This window comes from Stylophora pistillata, chromosome 4 (genome assembly GCF_964205215.1).
Source record: "Stylophora pistillata chromosome 4, jaStyPist1.2, whole genome shotgun sequence".
Taxonomy (NCBI): Eukaryota; Metazoa; Cnidaria; class Anthozoa; order Scleractinia; family Pocilloporidae; genus Stylophora; species Stylophora pistillata.
Window position 1 is genome coordinate 5,540,964 of NC_142522.1, and position 22,196 is coordinate 5,563,159.

General features: G+C 38.5%; 1 protein-coding gene across 1 annotated transcript in view; it reads right to left on the reverse strand.

Moving 5' to 3' along the window:
- Positions 1-13,047: 13,047 nt before the first annotated feature.
- Positions 13,048-22,196, reverse strand: part of LOC148732126 (uncharacterized) — a 49,170-nt gene continuing 40,021 nt past the window's right edge. Inside the window, exons 48-57 of the mRNA XM_088756412.1 lie at positions 20,992-21,063; positions 19,582-19,653; positions 19,348-19,419; positions 17,847-18,892; positions 16,274-16,482; positions 15,606-15,777; positions 15,017-15,077; positions 14,351-14,543; positions 14,082-14,261; positions 13,048-13,861 (exon numbers count right to left, since the gene is read on the reverse strand). Coding sequence (XP_088612538.1) covers positions 13,739-13,861; positions 14,082-14,261; positions 14,351-14,543; positions 15,017-15,077; positions 15,606-15,777; positions 16,274-16,482; positions 17,847-18,892; positions 19,348-19,419; positions 19,582-19,653; positions 20,992-21,063 — 2,200 coding nt within the window. The 3' untranslated portion in view covers positions 13,048-13,738. The remainder of the gene's footprint in view (positions 13,862-14,081; positions 14,262-14,350; positions 14,544-15,016; positions 15,078-15,605; positions 15,778-16,273; positions 16,483-17,846; positions 18,893-19,347; positions 19,420-19,581; positions 19,654-20,991; positions 21,064-22,196) is intronic.

Sequence of the window (22,196 nt, forward strand, 5' to 3'; positions counted from 1 at the left end):
ATCAGAATTGAACGGAGAAGCAGCTTTTAATAATCACCACGGTGTAGTTCTGAATGATTCTTGCTTGCGGCCATGACAGCTGCTATATCCAACAACATAACCGTCCGTCATACCTGGTTTAGTCCAAAATAGTCTTTTTCTTGGAATAGGCCGTTCATATTCACCATTTGATCTACGTATGCCCAGAGATACGTGGTCTGGGCGTATTATTTCACTCATAAAGACCTCCATTTGGTAAATGCGGCATTTGTCCAAAAATATTGGTTGTGATGTTTGCTGGGCTTTATACCTTAAAAAAACAAGACATCGTATATGATCTAAGAAGAAGAACGCCCAGAAACCTTGAGGTGTATACCTAAAAGCCTGCGGCGGTTTTCTCTGCATATGAAACGAACACGAGTAAGGCTACTTCCCCCTGTCCTTGGATAGTTACTTTCTATTTGGAAAGGTAAGGTGTGTGAACTTTCAAAAAAAGTGTTGTAATAAATACCACAACATAAGATCGCACATAAGTTCAGACTTAGATCCGGAATTTGGGGTGCCTAAGAATCGGTCGAAAATTTTGTTCCCGAATATCTTTGAAGGCACTACGATGCACATCTAAGTTTCAAGCGACCCTAATCATATCAATTATTATTTTGCGTGTCTCACTTGTCCCATTGTTGATGGTGAGTCCATCTTTCAACAGTGATGATTGGTTGCTTCGACACAGTCTTTTCTGACTTCTTATCAACAGTTTCAATGCCTTCCTCAGTAACATCGTGCATCCATAGTTCACATAAATCATCACATGCCACGTAAAATGTGTAATTACCACTCTCAGGAGCCTGAAGAAGGATAAATGCAGTTTCTCAATTGACAAAGGAAGGACGAAGAACAACCTGAGGCTACACGCGATTGCATTTTCGGTTATTTATTTTCAAAGAAGCTATTTTGCTGTCTCTCTATTTTTCCACCCATTCACGCGACTTTATACCGGTTCCAGTGCACGAATGGAAGTTCTGAAAAAGCAAATGTACTATTTCGACTACTGTATTCGTTCAGATAATGAAACCCTTCCTCAGATTTTTCTGTTTTACGATTTTGGTAGATGGTGTTTTCAAGAAAGCTTAAGCGGGGTGAGGCAGTCATTAACTACATAGAAAAATCTGTTGTTGACTCTAGAGACGATTTTGTTGAGTTAGTTGATGACCTGTATTCACAGTTATAGTGAAAAAAATTACCTGTAAGTAACCAGTCAAACGCTGAATGTACTTTTCTGCCACATTTACCGGTGCATCGAAATCTCGAAGAACTATTTGGCTTTGTGGCGTATATTGGAAAGCAGGATTTTCGCGCATAGTTGATGTTTTTGTAGTGTCGTAGTTAACGTTATACCATGCATCACGCCAAACTCCGTGGATTTCGCTGGTGAACTCTACAAAACAACAATGAATTGAAGACAAATGAATGAAGATGAACGTCCCCTATACACATTAATGGCATTTGAAATCTATGATGTGTACGAGAAGTTACAAGTTTTGGATGACAAAGAGTTATCAAGTTATCCTTGAAGCTTTACAATCGTTACTTTGTCAGTATTATGAGTATGTGTGTACATTCATCTGGATAACTGTTCTGAAATTAGCTATGTTAACAGTAACAAGGTCGGACATTTTAAATCTCAGTCCATTATCTTGTGACCAAACGATGAGGCAATTATAAAACAAACCTGCGTCAGAGACCTTTCTCTTGCGGTTCGTTTGGAAGAGTACGCTTCGCAGACACATATCAAAGGTCATGGATACCATAGTTACGTGCACATTTTACTTTAACTTTTTTTTTAATTAACTGCAACTGGTGAAACTTACCAACTGTGCGAATCACAACCTGGCAAAGAACTAGCGTGACATTGCCACCAATCAACTTGAATGTCACGTAACGTCCACGCGCTGGTGGAGAACAGCGTACTTTGTAACCCCACGACTTTCCATAGGACACAAACTTGGTACAAGATGGATGTAAACTGGTTTCATCAGTGGATACGTCGATGCTAAGAATTCCATTATCTCGTCGACAGCAGTCCAGGTTTTCGGTGATCTCAACAGATTCAACGGAGAGGGGCTTTTCAAGGGTCACCTGCCACCAAGGGTTAGACTCCTATTCGAAATGAGGGCCAGAGAAAACCAATGAAATGACTCTAACCAGAGAAGCAAACGCGAACTAAAGCGACGAGAAGTGGATAAATAATGAGGGGAACGAAAAACCAGTGAAGTGTTCAAACAAACAAACAAACAAACAAACATAGAGCCAGCACAAGGACGGACAGACGATTGTCTGAGTCACCAGCAATCAAAGGTTCATGTAATTTCACTTGCTTTGATGAACGAATTAGCGATGTTTATAATGCAAGTGCTGTCTCTTGTATGTATTTAGATTAAAGGAAGAAATTACATGTGAATATAAGTTCCTTGTAGAAGTAAAAGCAGTAACAAAAATGAGATTTTATTAAATCACATGCAACACAAAATCAAACTCCTAAATAACATACCTGAAAGAAATCAAAATATTTAAATTGACAATCTTTGTGTACTAGATGTGATATATTGTTGTTTCCATGCAGCCACATGTTACCAGTAAGTATCATCTGCTCATAATACACATCTTTAGCCAAATAGACCGGTTCACGCTCTTGAGTGCATGCTGGGTAATTAGGGCAAGCAAATCCAAAATGGCGGACACGCTCGGCTACACTCTTTTGCTTGATCTGAATACTTAATGAATATCGGCTTTGTTTCAGAACTGGTCGCAATTTTTAGTATTGACAGTTCAAGATAAAAGTCACAGCTACATTTTGAGCTCTGTATTTTCGATTTTAATGCGTCAAAAAATAAGATATATAATGGTTAACTACCGATGTTGTGTTGGAGGTTGTAACAACGACTCAAGATATCCAAAAAAGATAGTGAAACGGTCACATGTCGAAAATCTTCGCTGGCATTTTATTCCGAAGGATCCAAAGAAAAGAGCCCAATGGATTGCCAGCATATCCAAAGGACTTGTTGGATTCGAACCCGGCAACTACAAGACTGTTTGTTCGAATCACTTTCAATATGGAAAGCCAACGTACTCCTCACCAACTCCAACTTTGTATATGGTGCCAAGTGACTCTAACAAACCTTCACCCAAGAAAAGAAAGCTTGTGGCAAGACACGAAGTTGTCTCTACTGCTGAGGCATCCAATAACTCAAGCTTCAAAGAAGAAGGAACTCAATGCTTGATAATAAATCCGCTAACATACGGAAGTATGAAGTTTGCTGATTTAACAACAGAGCAAGATGTCCAGCGTTTCACTGGATTCCCTAACGTAGAAACATTTCAATTGATGTTTAATACACTCTTTGAAAAAGCCATGTGTATGCACTACTGGAAAGGAGACAAAGAAAGTGCTTTGAAGGACACCACCAAGCCCAGGTCAAATAATGTACAGAGAGCTCTAACCTTGGAGCAAGAGTTTTTGCTAACCATGATGCGAATCAAGCTAGGACTCTTTGTATTTGATCTGGCTTTAAGGTTCAAAGTTTCCGAGGCGACTGTCAGCTCTGTCTTTACCACTTGGGTTAAGCTGATGTCTAAAGAATTAAAGTGGATGATTTCCTGGCCAGATAGGTATTTAATTCAAAGAAATATGCCTGATATGTTTCGACGATATTACAGAAAGTGTAGAGTCATCATTGACTGCACAGAACTATTCTCTGAAACCCCATCAAGCTTAGAGAATGCGGCAATGTGTTGGTCAAATTACAAACAACACTACACGTTAAAGTTTTTGATAGGGATAACACCAAATGGCCACATATCATTTGTCTCTGAGACCTTCAGTGGGAGGTCATCTGATGTTTTTATTGTAGAAAACAGTGGTTTCTTAAACTATCTTCAGCCACATGACCAAGTTATGGCAGACAGGGGATTCAAGATTCATGACCTGTTAGCATACTACCAATGTTCTCTAACAATTCCACCCTCCAAGCATTCCAATCTCCAGATGTCAGGTGCTGATGTTAGGAACACATCACTTATTGCTAATGTACGGATTTATGTCGAGCAGGCTATCAAGCGAATTAAAGACTTTGCTATGTTAAAGCAAGAAATTCCCATTAGCATTCTTTCCCATTTGGATGACATAATCATCATTTGTGCAGCAATATGTAATATGAAAAAGCCTTTGAGTACATAGATTTCATTTCATCAATTATGTTTGCATTTTGTACCAGTCCAAAATGTTCCCATTCAATTTTCTCACAGGTTATAAGCTATGGTAGTCAAGTTTATTTACACATCTTCTAGAATACAATTCCTTTATGGAATTACACAAACATGTTTGTATATAGCTACAACAATGTTCAAACAATAACTTTGAAACTTTAGTAATACTAAATACTATAATGTTTTGGTTTCATCCGCACTATTTTGTACTATTTAGTAGTTTGTTGAGGTCATATTGCTTCCATTCTATAATTTTAATCATTATCTATTGCTTGTTCATTGCAAAATCTGCAAATGAATGTTGATTCTTGTTCAAAATTTGAGCAGGCCCAGTGAAACCATAGCATACAACATTCACACTGAACACTGTTTTCATCATCACATTCAATTTCATCTGGCTCAAGACAGGGTTTTTCACAGACAGCACAATAATAAATAGGCCTAGTACCTAGCAACACCCTAGCAACATAAGTCTTGAAAAAAATTGTTAGATTTGGTATGATATCTTGCCACAGTTTTAAATCAAACTCAATAATTTCAATATGAGCACCACTAAGTGGAGTCCAAACAACAAAAAAGGTTTTAGGACATCCTGTTAGGGCCATTTGTCCTTGTATCTGGTAATAATAACTGTGGGTTCTCTTGAGCATGATATTCCCATTCACTAATTCTAGATAAGTTGTATTGTTCCAATGCTCATCAAATTTCATGTCTGCAAGTGAGTATGGACATTTATACTCAATACAAGAATGACCACAGCAATCGCAGTGAAAAATACCATCTGGGGTAGCTCCCACAAAAGGGTAAGTTTTAGATATAAACAAGCCACAAGTCTGAAGCTTTGCATTTTTGTGTTTTTTGGATTCTTGTGCAAAGAATGATGCAGCAGCATCTCTCTCATGTTCTCTTCCCCATTTAATGGCAGGTATCATTGACAGATCGGTACAATCTAAAATTCGCTCAAGAAGAGGTGTTACTTTGCAATTTGGCTTTCTTTTTCTAAGAATTGTTTTTGTCTTTGTGTATACTTCATGAAAATGAGATGCAGTTATTCTACCTTTTCTTTGCTCTTTCCATATACTGGAGTTAGCCTGATCCCTTGTGGCCTTTTCTAATTCTTTAATGCTACTGTCATTGAAAGATAATTGTTCCAGAAATTGTCTCACTAATTCATCAGCATCTACACCATTGTTTTTAGAGGATATATCATCAGCTATAATTTGTAGTGATGGGGGAACATCATCAGAAGTTGGTGGTGCATATGAAATATGGATGACAGCATCAGGATTTATGTTTCGAAGAGAAGCTAGAAACTTTTGCTTGCTTTCTTCGGTAACAACCCTCAAGGATTCTGGCCGAGGATCAAAGTTCTGTTTTTCCTTGCTATTAATAGCATAACTTGGGTTTTCTTTGACTACCTTGTGGCTTTGGAACACCATGTCCTTTAATTTCATGGGTTGGATGTCTTTCTTGCTAGTATTATTCCACACACATGCCTTATCTGTGCAGGAAGGATCTGTGAAACCTTTCTGGTTGGCAAACTCAACTTTATATAAAAGGGCTATGACATGATTACAGCACTGACTGTATCCAGCTGTACAGCTACAATATGCCCCAAGAATTTCACCGGGAGATTTACAAATTATCCACACTTTATGAGGTTCTTCGCGAATTCTTTGAGATGGAGTGACAGATGCAAACAACAGAACTTTGTCTTGTCCATGAATTGTTTTTGAGTATACAGTGTGCACAAAACCACTTTTAAAGTATGAATACGCTTTTCTGATTTTATATTGACCAATATAGTCAGTGTCGAAAGCTTTTTTTCCAAGTATAAACGAGAATATTTGACCAATGTTTGTATGCGGCCACTTTGTTACACAGTCCTCCCAATCGACCATGGATAACGGATCCTTTATACCGCATGTGCGTAGTAGTTCTACATGTTCATTTTGTAGTGACTTGGCTTGGCTTTCGGCCGAATCTCGAATAGGCGTTTTATGTTCAAAAGCTACCAAAGCACGAGCAGCAAGATCCGAGTGTGTCCCTCCAGAGGGCAAACCTCGCTGTTTAAGATAAAACTGCAATTCCCCACATGAAAGTTCCAAAAAATCTTCGAGGTGCGTGGCCATGATCGTGTTGTTGGGATATTGAACTGTCAACGACTTTTGAGCGAGATGGCAATAACATAAAGAGCTCAAAATGTAGCTGTGACTTCTATATTGAACTATAAGTATTCAGATCGAGCAAAAGAGTGTTGTTCGTATCCGCCATTTTGGATTTGCTTGCCCTAATTACCCAGCATGCACTCAAGAGCGTGAACCGGTCTATAAAGAAAAAATTCAAGATCACGAGATTTTGAAGACTCTTCTATTTGGATTATTTGTTCACAATACAAAGCTTCATGAGGCAAATGAAGCAAAAAGTTGGTGATCTTTTTTCTTTTTTTTTTGTTCATTCTGTTTTGTCATTCTCTATAAGAAAACATGTTGTTTTAAATATTAATGGAAGTAAATGCAAATTTGTTGCTGGTCACTTCACAAATACACTTGTGCAAGCCATGCTCCATTTCACAATCAAGAGCCATCAGTCTTTTTATCTTCCTTCTCCAAAATTCACAGACTGTTAAAAGAAGTTTTTGTTTTTGGCAAGTGCATCACAAACTATGAAATCAATGACATCTGTGACAACCAAAGGTTGCAAGCACTTTTTAAGTGAGCTATTTCTTAAAGCTCAAGTTTTGGTCCAAATATAATTTAGCGTTACAATACAAAGGCGCTAAAGGACAAAAAAACAATGGTTATTTTTTGAAGAGACAAAGAGAATGATTTCATTGGTCAACGGGTTTTTCACCAACTGTTCAAATAAATGAAGGGTAACAAAGTCAAATCAACCTCTGTGGTTCAAAAACAGAGGACAAAAGTTACAAAAGATTTACCTGAGCGGCAAACTGGAGGGACAATACCACACAATGTTTTAAAACGCTTCAGCAAAACTCAAAATTCCCGTTACGTTTTTTTCATTGTTTTTACAGCGTAACTAGCAAATATAGAACCGTCAAAAATATATAAAAGTCGAGATAACTCCTCGTGACTTAAATAGATTATCTTCGACAAGATATGCTAAACTTAAATTAGCAAGATAAATTTTCAGTCGACAAAAATGGCTTTAAATAACCCAAACGGGCACCGTAAAAATTCATGTAACGAATGAGCGGTCGTCGCCAGAATAGAGCGGCAAATATCATCTTACTAATACCAAATCCTCTAATTAATCGATTAAAGTAGTATTTCGAACATACCAAACACGTTTTGAAGCAAGCAATAAGGCCCTGTGACGTGGACGAGGGGTTATAAAAGGATTTACATTTATCAAATGGTTTGCTTACGTAAGTTCTTGCCCGAATGATGCTGAAGTTTAGAAAACAACACGTTATGCAGATTTCCGTCTCAGAGAAAAGGGCTTTGTGAGGGAGTAGCAAGTTCCAAAATAAAAAATGGACGACTTTTACTTTAAGTTTATCCAACCAGACGACCTAAAAATCTCGTGAATTTTGGTTCCCTGTGAACACAACGAATGTATCAAATTATCCCCAGTTTATATCTAAACAAAATATCAACAAATTTCAAATAACTTGATCACTTATCAACTTCATCAATTGTCGGCAAATTTTAAAAAAGTAGTCCATTCTGCGAATAGCCACAAATTACTGCGCTGTATATAAAATGCTTTTAACTCAATCACGAAATTCTCGCTTGCATTCACGTTAAAAATTACTTTTTAAAACCCTTTTTTAGCCATTTTGGCCACGCTCAAGTTTCAAAAGGCAACCTAACAAACTAAATAAAATAGACAAACATCTGATCTTACCTGTCACACGAAAAGCATTACAATCATTTCCCTCAGAAGTATAACTTTTGCGAGCGTTTTAATCTGTAAAAATCACACATACATAATTTTACGCCAAGCGACTAAAGTTAAATTAAACGACGAGTAGCTGGCGTTTGAACAGTAAATCGTTTTAGCGGAATCATACAATACAAATTCCGATTAGAAGCTACCACCACGAAACAGTTTTTTATGCATGTAGCGTTGGTTTTGCTTGGGTGATAAGCAATCTACAAATCTTTTACCGAATGTGACAAAATTAGAAATTCAAATCGCGCAGCTATGTTTGTCAATCATAACATTACATATTCTTCGATCACTCGTGTAAAATTACGAGTTTTGGCTTTCAGACTGAACAAGATGCGTTCACAAAATGTTCAACATGTTTAAATGACTCTAAAGAATAATTCCTCAAAAGACTTCCAACAGAAAGTATGAATTTCCTGAGGTCTTCTGGATTTTACAATTCACGCCATACACATTCATAGATGCTTGAAATACCAATTGGTTCAAGACGAAGATAATAAAAAACTATAAAACGCGGTACAAACCTCGTCAAACTTCGATCTGTTGATTCCGACAACTCGTCCTATTCGTTAAAGTTTTGTCTGCAGTAATAGCTCCGTTTTTCGCCCTAAAAATGAAGATTTTACAGCAGTTAAAACGGAACGACTGAAAAACATGCGAGCTACAAAAGGGTCGGGCGGTCTGAACCACACGGTCCGACCAATCAGCAACAAAACTGACCAATCAGACAAGCCCATTATCTTGTCACGCTTGACACGGAATGTCATACGGCACCTCCATGGGTCGGCGACCTGAATATATTTTTTTATTTTCACTTGTGAAAAGAAATGTGTTTTTTTCGCTTTAGTCTTAAATTTTTGTTTTACTTCGATCACAGCATCCCTTCCATTATGAGGCACTTACAGAATCTCAGAATCACATAATCGACAGCAGTAAAAATAAAATTCAAGCACAAACAGGAAAGGCGCTGTAAAAACAGCTTTGAACTTTTGATGACAATACGCTTTCGATTCTCACCACGCGAGCACTTGGCCTCCCAAAAACAGAAAATAAAACGCGCAGAAACAGATCAATTTTGTTTCTTCTGCGGTGTCCCAGCAATATTTTACACGCATTTGCGGGTAGAAATTAAATTATTCTCTCCGCCATGGTGACAAAACAACACTCTTAGGGGCGTGATGTGTTTTTTAAAATACTCTCGGGAGCTTTGCTTTGGAGCGGTGCCAGACAAAATACTATTGTTCTGAGGCATCCGACTGCATCTAAGTCTGTTATTTCACTGACAATCAATATAAAGCGCATCGACCTATGGTGGCGCCCTCGGACTGCCATTTTTCGAAAGCGAATATTCCCTTCAAACCACTTCGAAACCAATTAGCCGTTATCGCCTAATTCGCCTGGACTTGAGCTTAAATTTACAAAGCAAGCAGACATCGAACACAATAGACCTAAATTTATTAGAATCAATTTCATGTCGATTTCTAATCAACATGTATACACTTTCGTCACGAAAAGAAAAAAAAAAGAGAAATACACATTAGTTTCTTACAGTTTCAAACAGAATAACCCGCGAGAAGAAGACGAAGGAAAAAAAGAAAAAAAAGAAGAAAAAAATCACCTCTAACGACCACAAGGAAAATCTTAATGTTTTCACGCCAACAAAAATCAATTTTAGATTTAGTCTAATTGTTTTCATGACGCTTAGAAATGAAAATTTCCTTATGTAAATTTCACGGTCAATAAAAATTCGAAACTTACGGATAATTACTGGTTTGTTGTCTTCCACACCTGCACAAAACAGGAACGAGCAACAGACTGAGTTTGATTTTATCAGACTTCCGGCACCCTTAGAAATATCCCGGACACAGGAAGATGGAAAAAAAAGCTGCAGAAAACCGGCTACAAGAAAAACAATCCTCGCACACCTTTAACCCACGTGCGCGAAGTATACCACAACAAAGAATTTGATTGGCTAAGCACCAAAATTATTGTTTAAGCTCTCAGCGACATGAATAATTTAACAACTGCGGTGAAAGGTTGTTCAGTCGACTACACATTCTCTCTTTGTCTGATGCAAATAGACGTTTTATCCACCAAGTTTTCACAACAAGAAACGTTTGATAATATAATTTATTTGCCGCCTCATTTTATGCAATTTCGGTGAAAATTCATTTGCGGAAGGACTTCATGATTGGATCAGTTCCTTCATGTCCTTTTTTTTTTTTTTTTTTTTTTTTCCTTGTAGAGAATGAACTGTTTTATGTCAAAAACAATAAAAATGACGCTAAAGTCGACTTGGAACGTTGTATTTCAGAGGGAAATGGTGTAGCGTGGAAGAAACACAGGAGACTTCAGGGTTCTAAACATTAATGATAAAGAAAACCATTTAGTCTCAGTCACAGGGATTCCACTGACAGGACAGTGAGCGCCGTCTGGCCAGCTGTCAACTTATTAAACAGCATGAGGAAATAACACAGTTTTTGATAAAATGAAGGAGGGTAATTAATCAAGAAGCGGGATCTTTAACAGTAATAAACAACTCAACAAAATCACTTACGTTACAAAATAAATCATGACAAATACGGTGAAATATTTCCGTAGACTGAGATACACCTTGAGGTCCATATCCGGCAGTTGACAATCGAGTGTCAAAACCGAACCGGTACGTTTGCCGTATTTTTGCCTTGCGCTTATACCTCACATCGAAGAACTCAACCAGGAGGAAAAATCAAATTTTGTCGAGTTAAAAGAGAGAGAAAGAAGAAAGAAATAAAAGAAAGCAAAACAACTTTGACTGAATATGCTTCTGTTTGTATAAACTGAGTGGATCTGCAAATAAAATTTAGAGACTTACAAGTTTATTACCATCGCATCTGTGCTAGATGGCAAAAACTTTTGTGTTCACATGCTAGTGAAAAAAGGGTACAGATTTCACGTCCTCATCGCCTAGAACAAGCTCCCACAGCGGAAAACTGAAAACACAGTGATCGCTAGAGGGATTCAATTAATTGGCATATTGACGCCTGAAACAAATTGTGGAAAAGGGATTAAAACGAAAGCATCCTATTCTGCTTCTCATCTGCAAAAATTCGTTACTGACGGTTGAAATGTCAAATTTTTTATACTATATCGTATTGTGGTTTATTGTGGCATTTACCCAATTTCGAAAGGATCAGGCAAAATTTAAAATCTGTTTCTGAATGGAGTGTGTTTAAATCGTGCAAATTATTTTTGAAAGTACATTAAAGTTTCAAATCAAAGAATCATCACAATGTTTAAAAATCAACCAAGAAAAGATTGAATATAACTAAATTTTGGGGGAGGGGGGCGCTTTTGTCAGTATGATCATGATTATTCTGTGCTTAAAAAGCAAAAAGGACTCGCTTAAAATACAGTAAGGAGTAGAAAAAAAAATACTTAACTGCTTATTCGATTAACGCTAAACCTGGTAGGGCAGATAGCGGCTGATTTTTCGACAAGGCTTGAGAACGTATGGTGCGCCAAATCAGTATTATATCGGAAAAAGAATTGTAATAGGATGTTTAGATTTTAATTATGGGCCTTTAAAATAAGCAAAGACAACAACGAAGTAAAAAATGAAAAATTGTTCAAAACTTTAATCAGCAAAACGACGGCTTTGCACGTGCGTTTTAATGCTTCGCACATTTCTCAGGTCTTACGCGGAAATGACATCAATCCTTCCAGATCGAGTGAGTTTATGTTTTAGCAAGAAGGCATATGATGTTGTATAATTTGAATATATCAACAAAGTTGAAATAAAAGCTGACGTTTCGAGCGTTAGCCCTTCTTCGGAGCGAATAGAGGAATTGTGGGTTGTGTGTGCTTTAAAAGGCAGAAAATGGAGCTACGTGATTGGTGATGTTGTATAAGCTGTATGTCGCAAATTTTTACAATTTTTTTTTGGTATATTTAGAGGATAGCAAGACATCTGTTTCTGCAAAGCGGATATTGTCGTTAAAAGCCGGCCCTCTTTTCCCTACAACGGCTCACGGATGAAGGAAACCCAAAGTTTATAATATTTTAATAAGATCCATGGATCGAGAGTATTCGATGACCAGGAAAGGAACAATTGTTTTTTGTTTCACACATTGGTTTTCGCATTGTGAATTGGCTCAAATCCTAAAACAAAAATAATCATAAGCCTAGTAGAGAAGAATAACTACATACAGAACAAATGTCAGTTTAATATTTTCAAACGGTGATAATTCAAAAGACGTATCGAATTTGTCGACTGAACTCAGCACAGATCAAACATGTTTCCAAGGGAAATTTTTCAGTTACACTTAATAGCTTAAAGTGTAATTTCCATTTTGTGTTCCAAAGAAGAACCTGCTAATTTCGATTTTCTTGAACAATTAAAAAATACCACGAGACCACTCAAAGATAGATTTTTCTAGATAGATTTAATTCGACGCCTACAGGGAACGGGAATCTCTAATTTGGCTTCATTTCCTTCCAGACTTCGAATAAATATAACAGAAAAATAAAAACATATCGATCGTAGTTTCAACAAAAACAACTTCACACCATCACTCGAAAAATTTTCCTAGCTTTTCATTTGTGCAAATGACGGACTGTCAACTGAGGGGGAGGGGAGGAGATGGGAGGGGAGGGGAGAGTGAGGGGAGGAAAAGGGGTGAGGAGGGGATTTCGGAGGATTTGATTATGCTACGATAAAATTTACCTGATCCGATTCCCCCATAAGGCTTTGCAATATTCGTGTGATCCCCTATCATTGGCAGCCGATTTTCAATAGTCCTCAAACTTCTTCCCCCCCCCCCCCGCCATGCAATAAAAATAATGAATGGTTCCCTCGTCACCATCATCATTATCATCATCATCTTTATGTAAACACGGTTAAACACATCAGGCATTAACAGTTTAATATGAAAGCTACAACTTATTGCGAAGAACTATTTATACTATGTATAAACTATGTATATTAGTCTAATTTAAAATATTACTAACTATTACAGAAGGTAAATTATAAATTAAAGCCTGTTTTACATGAATGCCGTGTCGGAATTAATTAACAATCGTCGGAAATTAGCCAGAGATGTTGCTTGCATAGCAGCTGAGGGTAGGCTGTTCCAGAGGACTGCACCACTATAGTTTATAATAGTTAGTGCGTGGCAAGTCGGAATAGCAAGCTTATTTTCAGATCGCGCAAACCGGGGCTCCCACGCGCGCGAAGCGCGCGTGGTGTAGAGCCCCATACCCATGGAATATGATCAACCTTTTGGTTGTCACGTGACTGACCGAGCGTACGTAAGGGAGGGGTGACTCAGGAGAGTTTTTGCAAATGCCCATCTTTTATGTTATCATTAATATTACGAACTTGGGAGCTCCGCTTTTAGGCTTGGCTAAATCTATATATTAGAGTGCATGGCAAGGAAGGACTCCATATTAGATGGATAGCTTATTAAAATCAGCTTTGATCTGATGAACACACAGTAGAGTCAGTAAATACAGTTTACAATGAAATACTTAAAAAATTGTCCATCTAGAGATAAGAGTTGCATTCAGTAAAATAATACTGTGCCAAGCTTTTTTCCATTTATAAATATGTCTCCCGGACTTCAACTCGATGCTGAATCTCCTCCAGCAACTCGCGGATGTTAGACGCCTTAGGTCTGTTTTCGGCTGTTTCCTCAAAACACAGGTTCATGATTTCATGCAGCTGAAAAAAAAGTCAAATTTAGTAAGGAGAGAAAAGCTACCTCTTTCGTTTTGAAGAAACAGAAAACATTATCGATATAATGGTCATTTTCTTCGTGCCTATTTAATAGCTTTGAATCAGGCCATGTCTTGCCATCCAATACCAGACATTACCGGGAGGATTGTGGGCTCATTTCCTGATCAGCGGCTGGTTATCAATCTGTCACTAGTAATAACCCTACCTGGGCGTATTCACTGGACCCATGACAGTGTCCTAATAGAGTGGCTATCAACTGTCCAAACTGCTCAATATCGTTGCCATGACAAATCTGCCTATAAGCTCCCCAGTTTGAAAACGAACTAGGCTTACTCTTCGTGGACACTCGAGACAATCCTCCCAAGACCGCTCTCACGGGAGGAAGCTGAAAATAATCGATAATATGTACTTTTGACCGAGTGATTCTAATTAGCATCTAATACGATTTCGCAAAAAGATGGAAAGTTTATTTACCCTTAAGGATTGAGCAATCAAAATGTTGCTTGTTGTGACGTTGTTATGCACCATCCCAAGTTCCTGTAATCGTTCTATAGCGCTGATGACGTCACAGGCTATAGCACAAACCGCATCAAGATTAAGGACAGTTCCCTCGTCGCTAAGAAAATCTTGCAATGTTGAACTCGACACAAAATTGTAGCAAATCAATCTGAAACAAAAGGGGCATATATTTTGGAAATCATCACATACAACAAGCCCAGTTACGACTACTTTGTGTTCCTTCTTTCACTGTCCTACGAGTATGGTGGGAAAGTAAACACAATAGTTGTTTTTTGAACAGGAAGAGACTTGTAATGGCCGCGAAAGGCTAATCAATTTATTAGATCAGGTCAGGTCATTTCATGTTTCGAATGTCTTTTTCAGGGCTCAAAATTTAGACTGCTTCTGCATCAGGCTTGGCTTACTTTGCCCTGTGATAGTCTTAAAAGCTCGCGTCGCCTTCTCGACCAATCAGATACAAAACTAAAGCCAATCACGGCTTCGTTAACGCGTCTGACACGTCAAACCATTTAAGTTTAATTTTGTTCGAGCTTCTTGATGTTTTGGCCTCGCTCAAATGTTCCTGTGATGAATTTCTATGATAATTTTTAATTGTCTTTTAACATGAGAGCTGTTACTTACAGACTGTTCGATTGTAACTCGCGAATCTTCACTTTCCCGTGATCAATATCGTGGTCACAGGCTGCAAGGGAAAAATAGAAACAATACTTGAGCAAAGAAGGAATTCATTCGAAGAAAGCAAAATGACTTAATGAAAATACTAGATGACTTGACAAACTCATTCAAGAACCCAGGCCTGCATATTTACAAAAAGGTTTCATTGAAAGGCTCAAATACTTTGTTAGCTGAAAAATTTTGTTGACAACAGCGGCAAGAAAATAAAATTAGCTACTTAAAAAATTTGAACTCACTTTGAGTGCATCTATTCTGGATCACGTGGGAATTATTTTTTTTCCTATCAAGTAATTTTCAAAATCCCTCAGGGTGACCCGGGGTCAAAGCGCTTCTGCCTTATATTCATGTAAGAATATTTAGCAGCAATCAATCATATCTGCACAGCAGGATATTAAAACACTTAAAAACAGTAGGAAAGTGTTTCTAATTCCTCGGCAATTTCGATACTCGTTAACTTTTCGTTTAACAGCAAATCATACCAGTAGTATATGATTCCGTTCAGAGGACAAAACACAAGGAGCTTTTATTCACTTGCCTGTGGAGTGCCAACGATAATTGAGAAGAAAAGTAAATTCTTTTCTCTCACTACACAGGCTCTTTGCCACATCAACTTCTCGAATCCAGTCTTCTTTGCATTCTGTGGCAAAGTATTTCAATAACACCATGCTTGAAATGTCTCGTCCCTCAGACCAAGCTAGAGCATAACCCTGTAACAACAAAGATTCATTGCGAAGGTTAAACCCATACCAGCCTAATGGCCCTCCCTTCCCTCTCCTCCCATCCAACAAATCTTTAAGTCGAGTGAGTCTCATGGTTCGCTGGTAATAATTTATACTCCTAAGTGTAAATCAATTGCTCATGATCGTTAAATGTCCTGGCCAAGAACACGATGCAATGACTTGGGCAGGGCTGAACTTAGCTTTTCCAGTTGGTGTTCAGTCCAATGCATGCTTTGACCACTAATTCCCCAGTTAAATTGTTCAGACAGTCAGTGACTAACTCAGATAAAAGCCAAGTCTGAGATCCTAACCGAGATATAATCTTCGACCTTCCACAGACTTGTAATATACTCTGACCGATGAGCAACATTGAAAGCGATCGCACCTTAGGTAGCATGTCATATGTACTTGCATAGCTCCATAAATCTTTCCCCAACGATATTCAGGATTTGGTCTTTTGGTAAACATTATTTCACACACTTACAATGGCAGGTTTTCCAGCGGTGTCGTCTTTTAGAATATTCACTTCCTCAATCAGCTTCAGTTTAGAGTGCATCATGTGTTCACTATTGTGTTCACTATTGTCTCGTTCATGCTGTCCTGGTGAAGGCAAGGGACGTGGGAAAGCGATGATATCGGCGATCAGGGTGGCATCATGGGATTTTTTCATCAAATCCACTGCCTGCCTCCGACCTTAGATGAATAAAAATAAATCATGCAAATAGACGTTAGACTGCCACAGAAATACAAGGACTTACTCGCACACAACACTGAAGAAGTATTCCTCGTTTAAGACAAGTTTTTCACATCTCGAATTTGATTGCATTCGAGATTTATCTTCAATTTTAGAAAATATGCGTTGCTTGACTTGTATTTTTCCATAAGATATCGAACGTACTCTTTGGAAGTAGTTCTCTTCAAAGTGCCCTTTTGAAAGGTTCTTTAAAGGGGAGATCAGGGGCGGATCCACAAATTTTTGATTGGGGGGGTCCAAACTTTGGTTCAGAAAGGACTGTTGGACTCTTTTGAGGCAAATTACTTCTCCCCCACACCCCACACCCCCTCCCACCAGTCGCGGTTGCACGTTATAATTCCTTGGCCGCTTACCGTTTACTTGGATTCATTAATTAAAAAAATCAGATAGTTAAAATATGATATACGATCCTGTCGATGTAAGAATTTCAGTCTCAAAGTTTTAAGCGTCAGGTCTGATAGGGGGTCCGGACCCCCCGGACTCTCCCCCTGGATCTGCCTCTGGAAATTCACCTCTTCGTGAGTTACTGCCCCCCAAGACCTTGGCAGGGACCTCAAGCAAACCATGATTGGCCATACTCTGCTAAAAACAACATGAAATCGCTCAAATTTATGTGGTCTGAGAACGGCGAATCATTTACGTCTTTTTGTGGAATGCAAGGGTGTTCAATTTTAACTTAAAAATCATGCCGAAGATGAGGTCCAAAGGCATCTAGCCACCCACGAAATCATTATGGACGGTTTCCTCGTTGCTCCCGTTCTACATGCTTCTGGTCCCCAATATTTCTGAGAGGGACTCCAAAGATGATAACAACTGTGTCAGGCTCTGGGTGAAGAGAGTGAGGAGGAGGGGGGGGGGGGGGTGCAAAAATAACAGGGCCCAAAAGTCCCAGTAGAAAAATAAGGAACAAATGGTGCTTTCCTTATTCCTTTATTCGTCATTAGCCCATCCCCTCCAATTAAGTGCACTCAGCTCACCGATAACTGTCATTAGTATATACTAAAAAAGTGGATAGCGTTGAAGGCGCGCTCTGATTGGCTAGTCAAACTCCGAATATCCTTTGCTATTTACCTTCGAGCAATTCGGGAAAAAATGGCGTCCCGGTTTGCATCCGTGACAAGCGAAGAAATCACTCAAATTAACGACGGTGGTGTACATTATCTCACTGTTTTAGTATATACTAAAACAACTATTCAGCTCAGTGTCGGTGGTTAGCGGTGGATATTTACCTCGTCGCTTCGCGGCTCGGTAAATATCCACCACTAACCACCTCCATTTCGGTGAATAGTTGTTCATTACTCACCTGGCATTCGCTCGTTCAATGTCTTCATTACAATACCAGTGATATGTTTTCCCTTTTTGGTTAAGCTTTGCTTTGCTCGTTGGGTAGAAAAAGTGTACAGGATTGGATTTATGGAGGAGTTGATAGGAAGAACAAACACTGCAATCCACACGTAGGCGATTTTGTTTGGATCCTCAAAATTCCCAGTTAGCGATAAAACACTGATCGTTATGATGGGCATCCAGCAGCAGAAGTCTGTCATCACGATGAAGGCAAGTCTCTTAGCCATCTCTGATTCCTTTTTGAAATTCGTCGATCGCGCTGCACGTGCAGCATGCTTTACCGTCCAAAATATTGAGATATACGCCACGAGGATAAAGGCGAAAGAAATAAAGTTCAAGCCCACAAAGAATGACACGGAGTATTCCCAGCCAGCCGGTGTGCCCTCAGAAAGCTGAAGCGGAAGGCAGACGGCAGAGCGACTATAGAAACCGAAATCCCCGCTTTCATCGTAAAAGTAGTTTATTCCGGTGATAGGCATCACAGATATGACTATGCCAAACATCCATACACCTATGCAGGCGAAAACGGCCGCTTTGTAAGTAAGGCGCTTGAACTTGAATGGGAAGACGATACAGATAAGTCGGTCGATGGTGATGATGGTGAGAATCAGGACAGAAACTTCACTAGAGAGCATCGAAAGAGCTCCAACGACTTGACAGCTGATGCCAGATCTCCATTTAATGTCATGCTTAAAGTATTCCCCTCGCCATCTTGAGTCCATGATGGCGATCGTTAATAAATAGACGCCCATAAACAGATCAGCTACGGCCAGATTGGTCAGCAGACAAGACTGAACCCTGCTCTCTTCTTTATCAAAGGCACGCCATATTATGACGAGGACGTTGCCAAGGAGCGCAAGTATTCCCAGAATCCAGATACAGACCTGAACAATTTCGTTTTTCATGAGGTCGTCACAGCTCGAAAACTCGTTCATTGGAGCATCGCAGTTAACTCCTTCGATTAACTTTATGGCGTAGCAGCAAAAGATAAATCGGTCGAGTTTCCTGTGTAAAAGAAACATCTCATGATAGGCACGATTGACAATTTCACCTCTTTCCTCCCTTGGGGAGGTTTTTATTCAAATGTCGAAAGTAGTAAGGCAATGCACTTGTTTTGCTTTTCGTTGCTTTTTGATTGGTTCAGATTAATCCGTACACCCTCTAAACCAATGAAATGCACAATAATTTTCCGTACTTGATGCCGGTTGACTTGTGTTCGTATAGTTTTGCCTGGGCGTGTAAAAGTAAGGAGTAATATCCCTCATGTTTTCACAAGTGATAATGATTGTTAACCTTACGACGAAACATGCGATTACCTGTTTATATTATTAAGGCAAAATTCTATTTTAATATCTAATAAGGTTCTTCTAAATCTGATTGGGCGAAATTGGAAAGCGCTTCGTGAAATAGGACAGTTTTGAAGACGAAAAAGCGTAGAAGATTCATTGATAGATACTCACAAATACTTCATGTTTACTAGTTCACTAAATGCATCGGAAGGTACGTCAGATAACTTGTTATTGCTTAGATACCTGTAGTAATGGATAAAACAATTGACGAATTGACAAACTGTCTTTTTTTTTTTTTTACAATATAAGATTTGATTTAAGGCAGCTGTCAAGCTTACCACCTAGGAATTTTTTCAACTTAAGTTTTTTTATCGACATAAAGTGATCAACAAACGCTCTACTCACAAATATTCCAGTGATTTAAGTCCTTTGAAGGTTCCCTTCGTCACTGTAGTTAGCTCGTTCTCACTCAAGTTTCTGAGGAAAAGAGCGCAATACGGATGACAATTAAATTAAAAATGACTTCTGTCATAAAATTGATAATTCAAACGTTTTGTGGAGGATCTCAATGGTCCTCACTTAATTTTTCAATCTTAATTGGCTATTTCTAGAAACGAATTACAATATGCACAACAGAAATGAGTAGAGCTTTCAGGTATTCAAGGTGAGATAGGACCACAAAACTGATCGGCTAGCTTTGTTCAGTATTGCCCCGGCCGGACCAGTACTCATAGTCTTAAAATAAGTGAGGAGAATTTGCTGTCTTTCCGATATCAAGAAATGGACAGATATTGTAGTCTTCTCAGATAAGGACGAATAAACCGTAGGCCCCGTCTCCTGCAAGGTTAGGGGTAGGAAACGTTAATTTTCCACGCACGAGATTACTGTGTGGTGGATGTTCTCCCCTGGTGTGGGATGGGTGTTGCTCAGCATATTAGCATGTATTGCTAGTGGCCTAATCAGCCTCAACAACCCGAGTTGAAATAAAGTTACCTACCTACAAACCTATGTTATTTCCATTAATACCTTGTCATTCAAACAGTGCTAATAATTATTATTATGAGAATTAACCTATCTTCTAAACCACCACCATGATCATTGCCCACCGTCATGAGCTGGTTTTATCATCGTTTGACTATATATACCCTAACATCAATATCCATATATTCTTTACTCTTCTCTATTCTTTTCTTTTGTAATTGGCAAGGAGAATTTGTCTAACAATCGAGAGCTTCCTTGGTTTGTGATGGTTTTAATTTGTTCTCCTGACCTTAATGTGCGATTCAGGGGTGATATTGTGAGAGGAAAGTAGATGCTTGTCACCTTGAGGAGTCAAATGGTAAGGCCACCTAACATTTTACTTCCTGATGTGACTGTTCTGTAAATTCCTCTATCAATATCCATGTAAAATCAAGTACGCAGGAGAGAGGAACTTAGATAGCATTCAGCTGAAGGATTTTAGTTTGATGCAACCCAAAACTCTTTTCAACTACCATATGTGCTAATATAGGAATTACCGGTAGCTTTATGGACTTAGAGCTTTATTGTATATCCTGAATCAATGTAACAGTAAGGTAGATGTTAAGATGAAAAGACAATCAGTTCTATTTCTTTTTCTGATTACTTCACTGTTTGAATTTCAACACTTATGAAATCACCGTGTTGACCGTAAACACAGTGAAAAAAACTTTTCGAGAGCAGTAAGTACATGGACTTTCGAGAAACGGGCCCCAGTAGGCAACTAAGTATTCTTACTTTTTACAACTGTGTGTTTCTTTCTCTAATGATGACCAATTTTTGGATTGCCATACTTACAACACTTTCAGCTTTGAAAGACCTCCAAGCAGGCCTTCTGGTAGTGTTTTGAGCTTGTTATCCTGAAGATACCTAATTGCAAATGGGCAAATAAAAAAGTAATGACACAAAACCATGATAAATAACCTAATCGAAAAATAAGGAAAAGAAAACCCACGAAAACTTCGAATTTCTAATCTTGATCTAAAAATAATTCCATACAAGGAGAAATCTTCATAGGGTCTTCAGAGTGTCATAACGGAGAAAACAAAATCCCTTAATAATCTGTACAAGGACCCCTATCAAGTTCGACACATCACAAATAGTCAAAACTATAAGTATTTCAAATTAAGTCACGACACATAGCATTAACAAACCCTCTACTCACAAATATTCCAGTGATTTGAGTCCTTTGAAAGTTGTTTTCGTCACCGTTGTTAGCTCGTTCCCACTCAAGTTTCTGAGGAAGAAAGTGCAATACGGATGACAGTTAAATCAAAATTTACGTCTGTCAAAAGACTGATAATTGAAACGTTTTGTGGAGCAGCTGAATGGTCCTCACTTGAATTTTCTATCTTAATTGGCTATTTCGAGAAACGAAGTACCCTGTACACAACAGAAATGTGTAGAGCTTCCAGGTATTCAAGGTGATATAGTGCCACAAAATTGATCGGCTGACTATGTTATTTCCATTGATAACTTGTCAGTCAAACAGTGCCAAGAATTATTATTATGAGAATAAACCTATCTTGTAAATCACCACCATGATCATTGCCCACCGTCATACGCTGATTTTATCATCGTTTGACTATTTATACCTTAACATCAATATCCATATATTCTATACTCTACTCTATTCTTTTCTTTTGTGATTGACAAGGGGAATTTGTCTAACAATCTAGAGCTTCCTTGGTTTATGATGATTTTCCTTTGTTCTCCTGACCTTAATGTGCGATTCAGGGGTGATATTGTGAGAGGAAAGTAGATGCTTGTCACCTTGAGGAGTCAAATGGTTACGCCACCTAACATTTTACTTCCTGATGTGACTGTTCTGTAAATTCCTCTATCAATATCCATGTAAAATCAAGTACGCAGGAGAAAGGAACTTAGAGAGCCTCCAGCTAAAGGAATTTTAGTTTGATGCAACCCAAAACTCTTTTCAACTACCATACCTAGAAATATAAGAAGTACCAGTAACTTTATGGGCTTAGGGGCCCGTTTCTCGA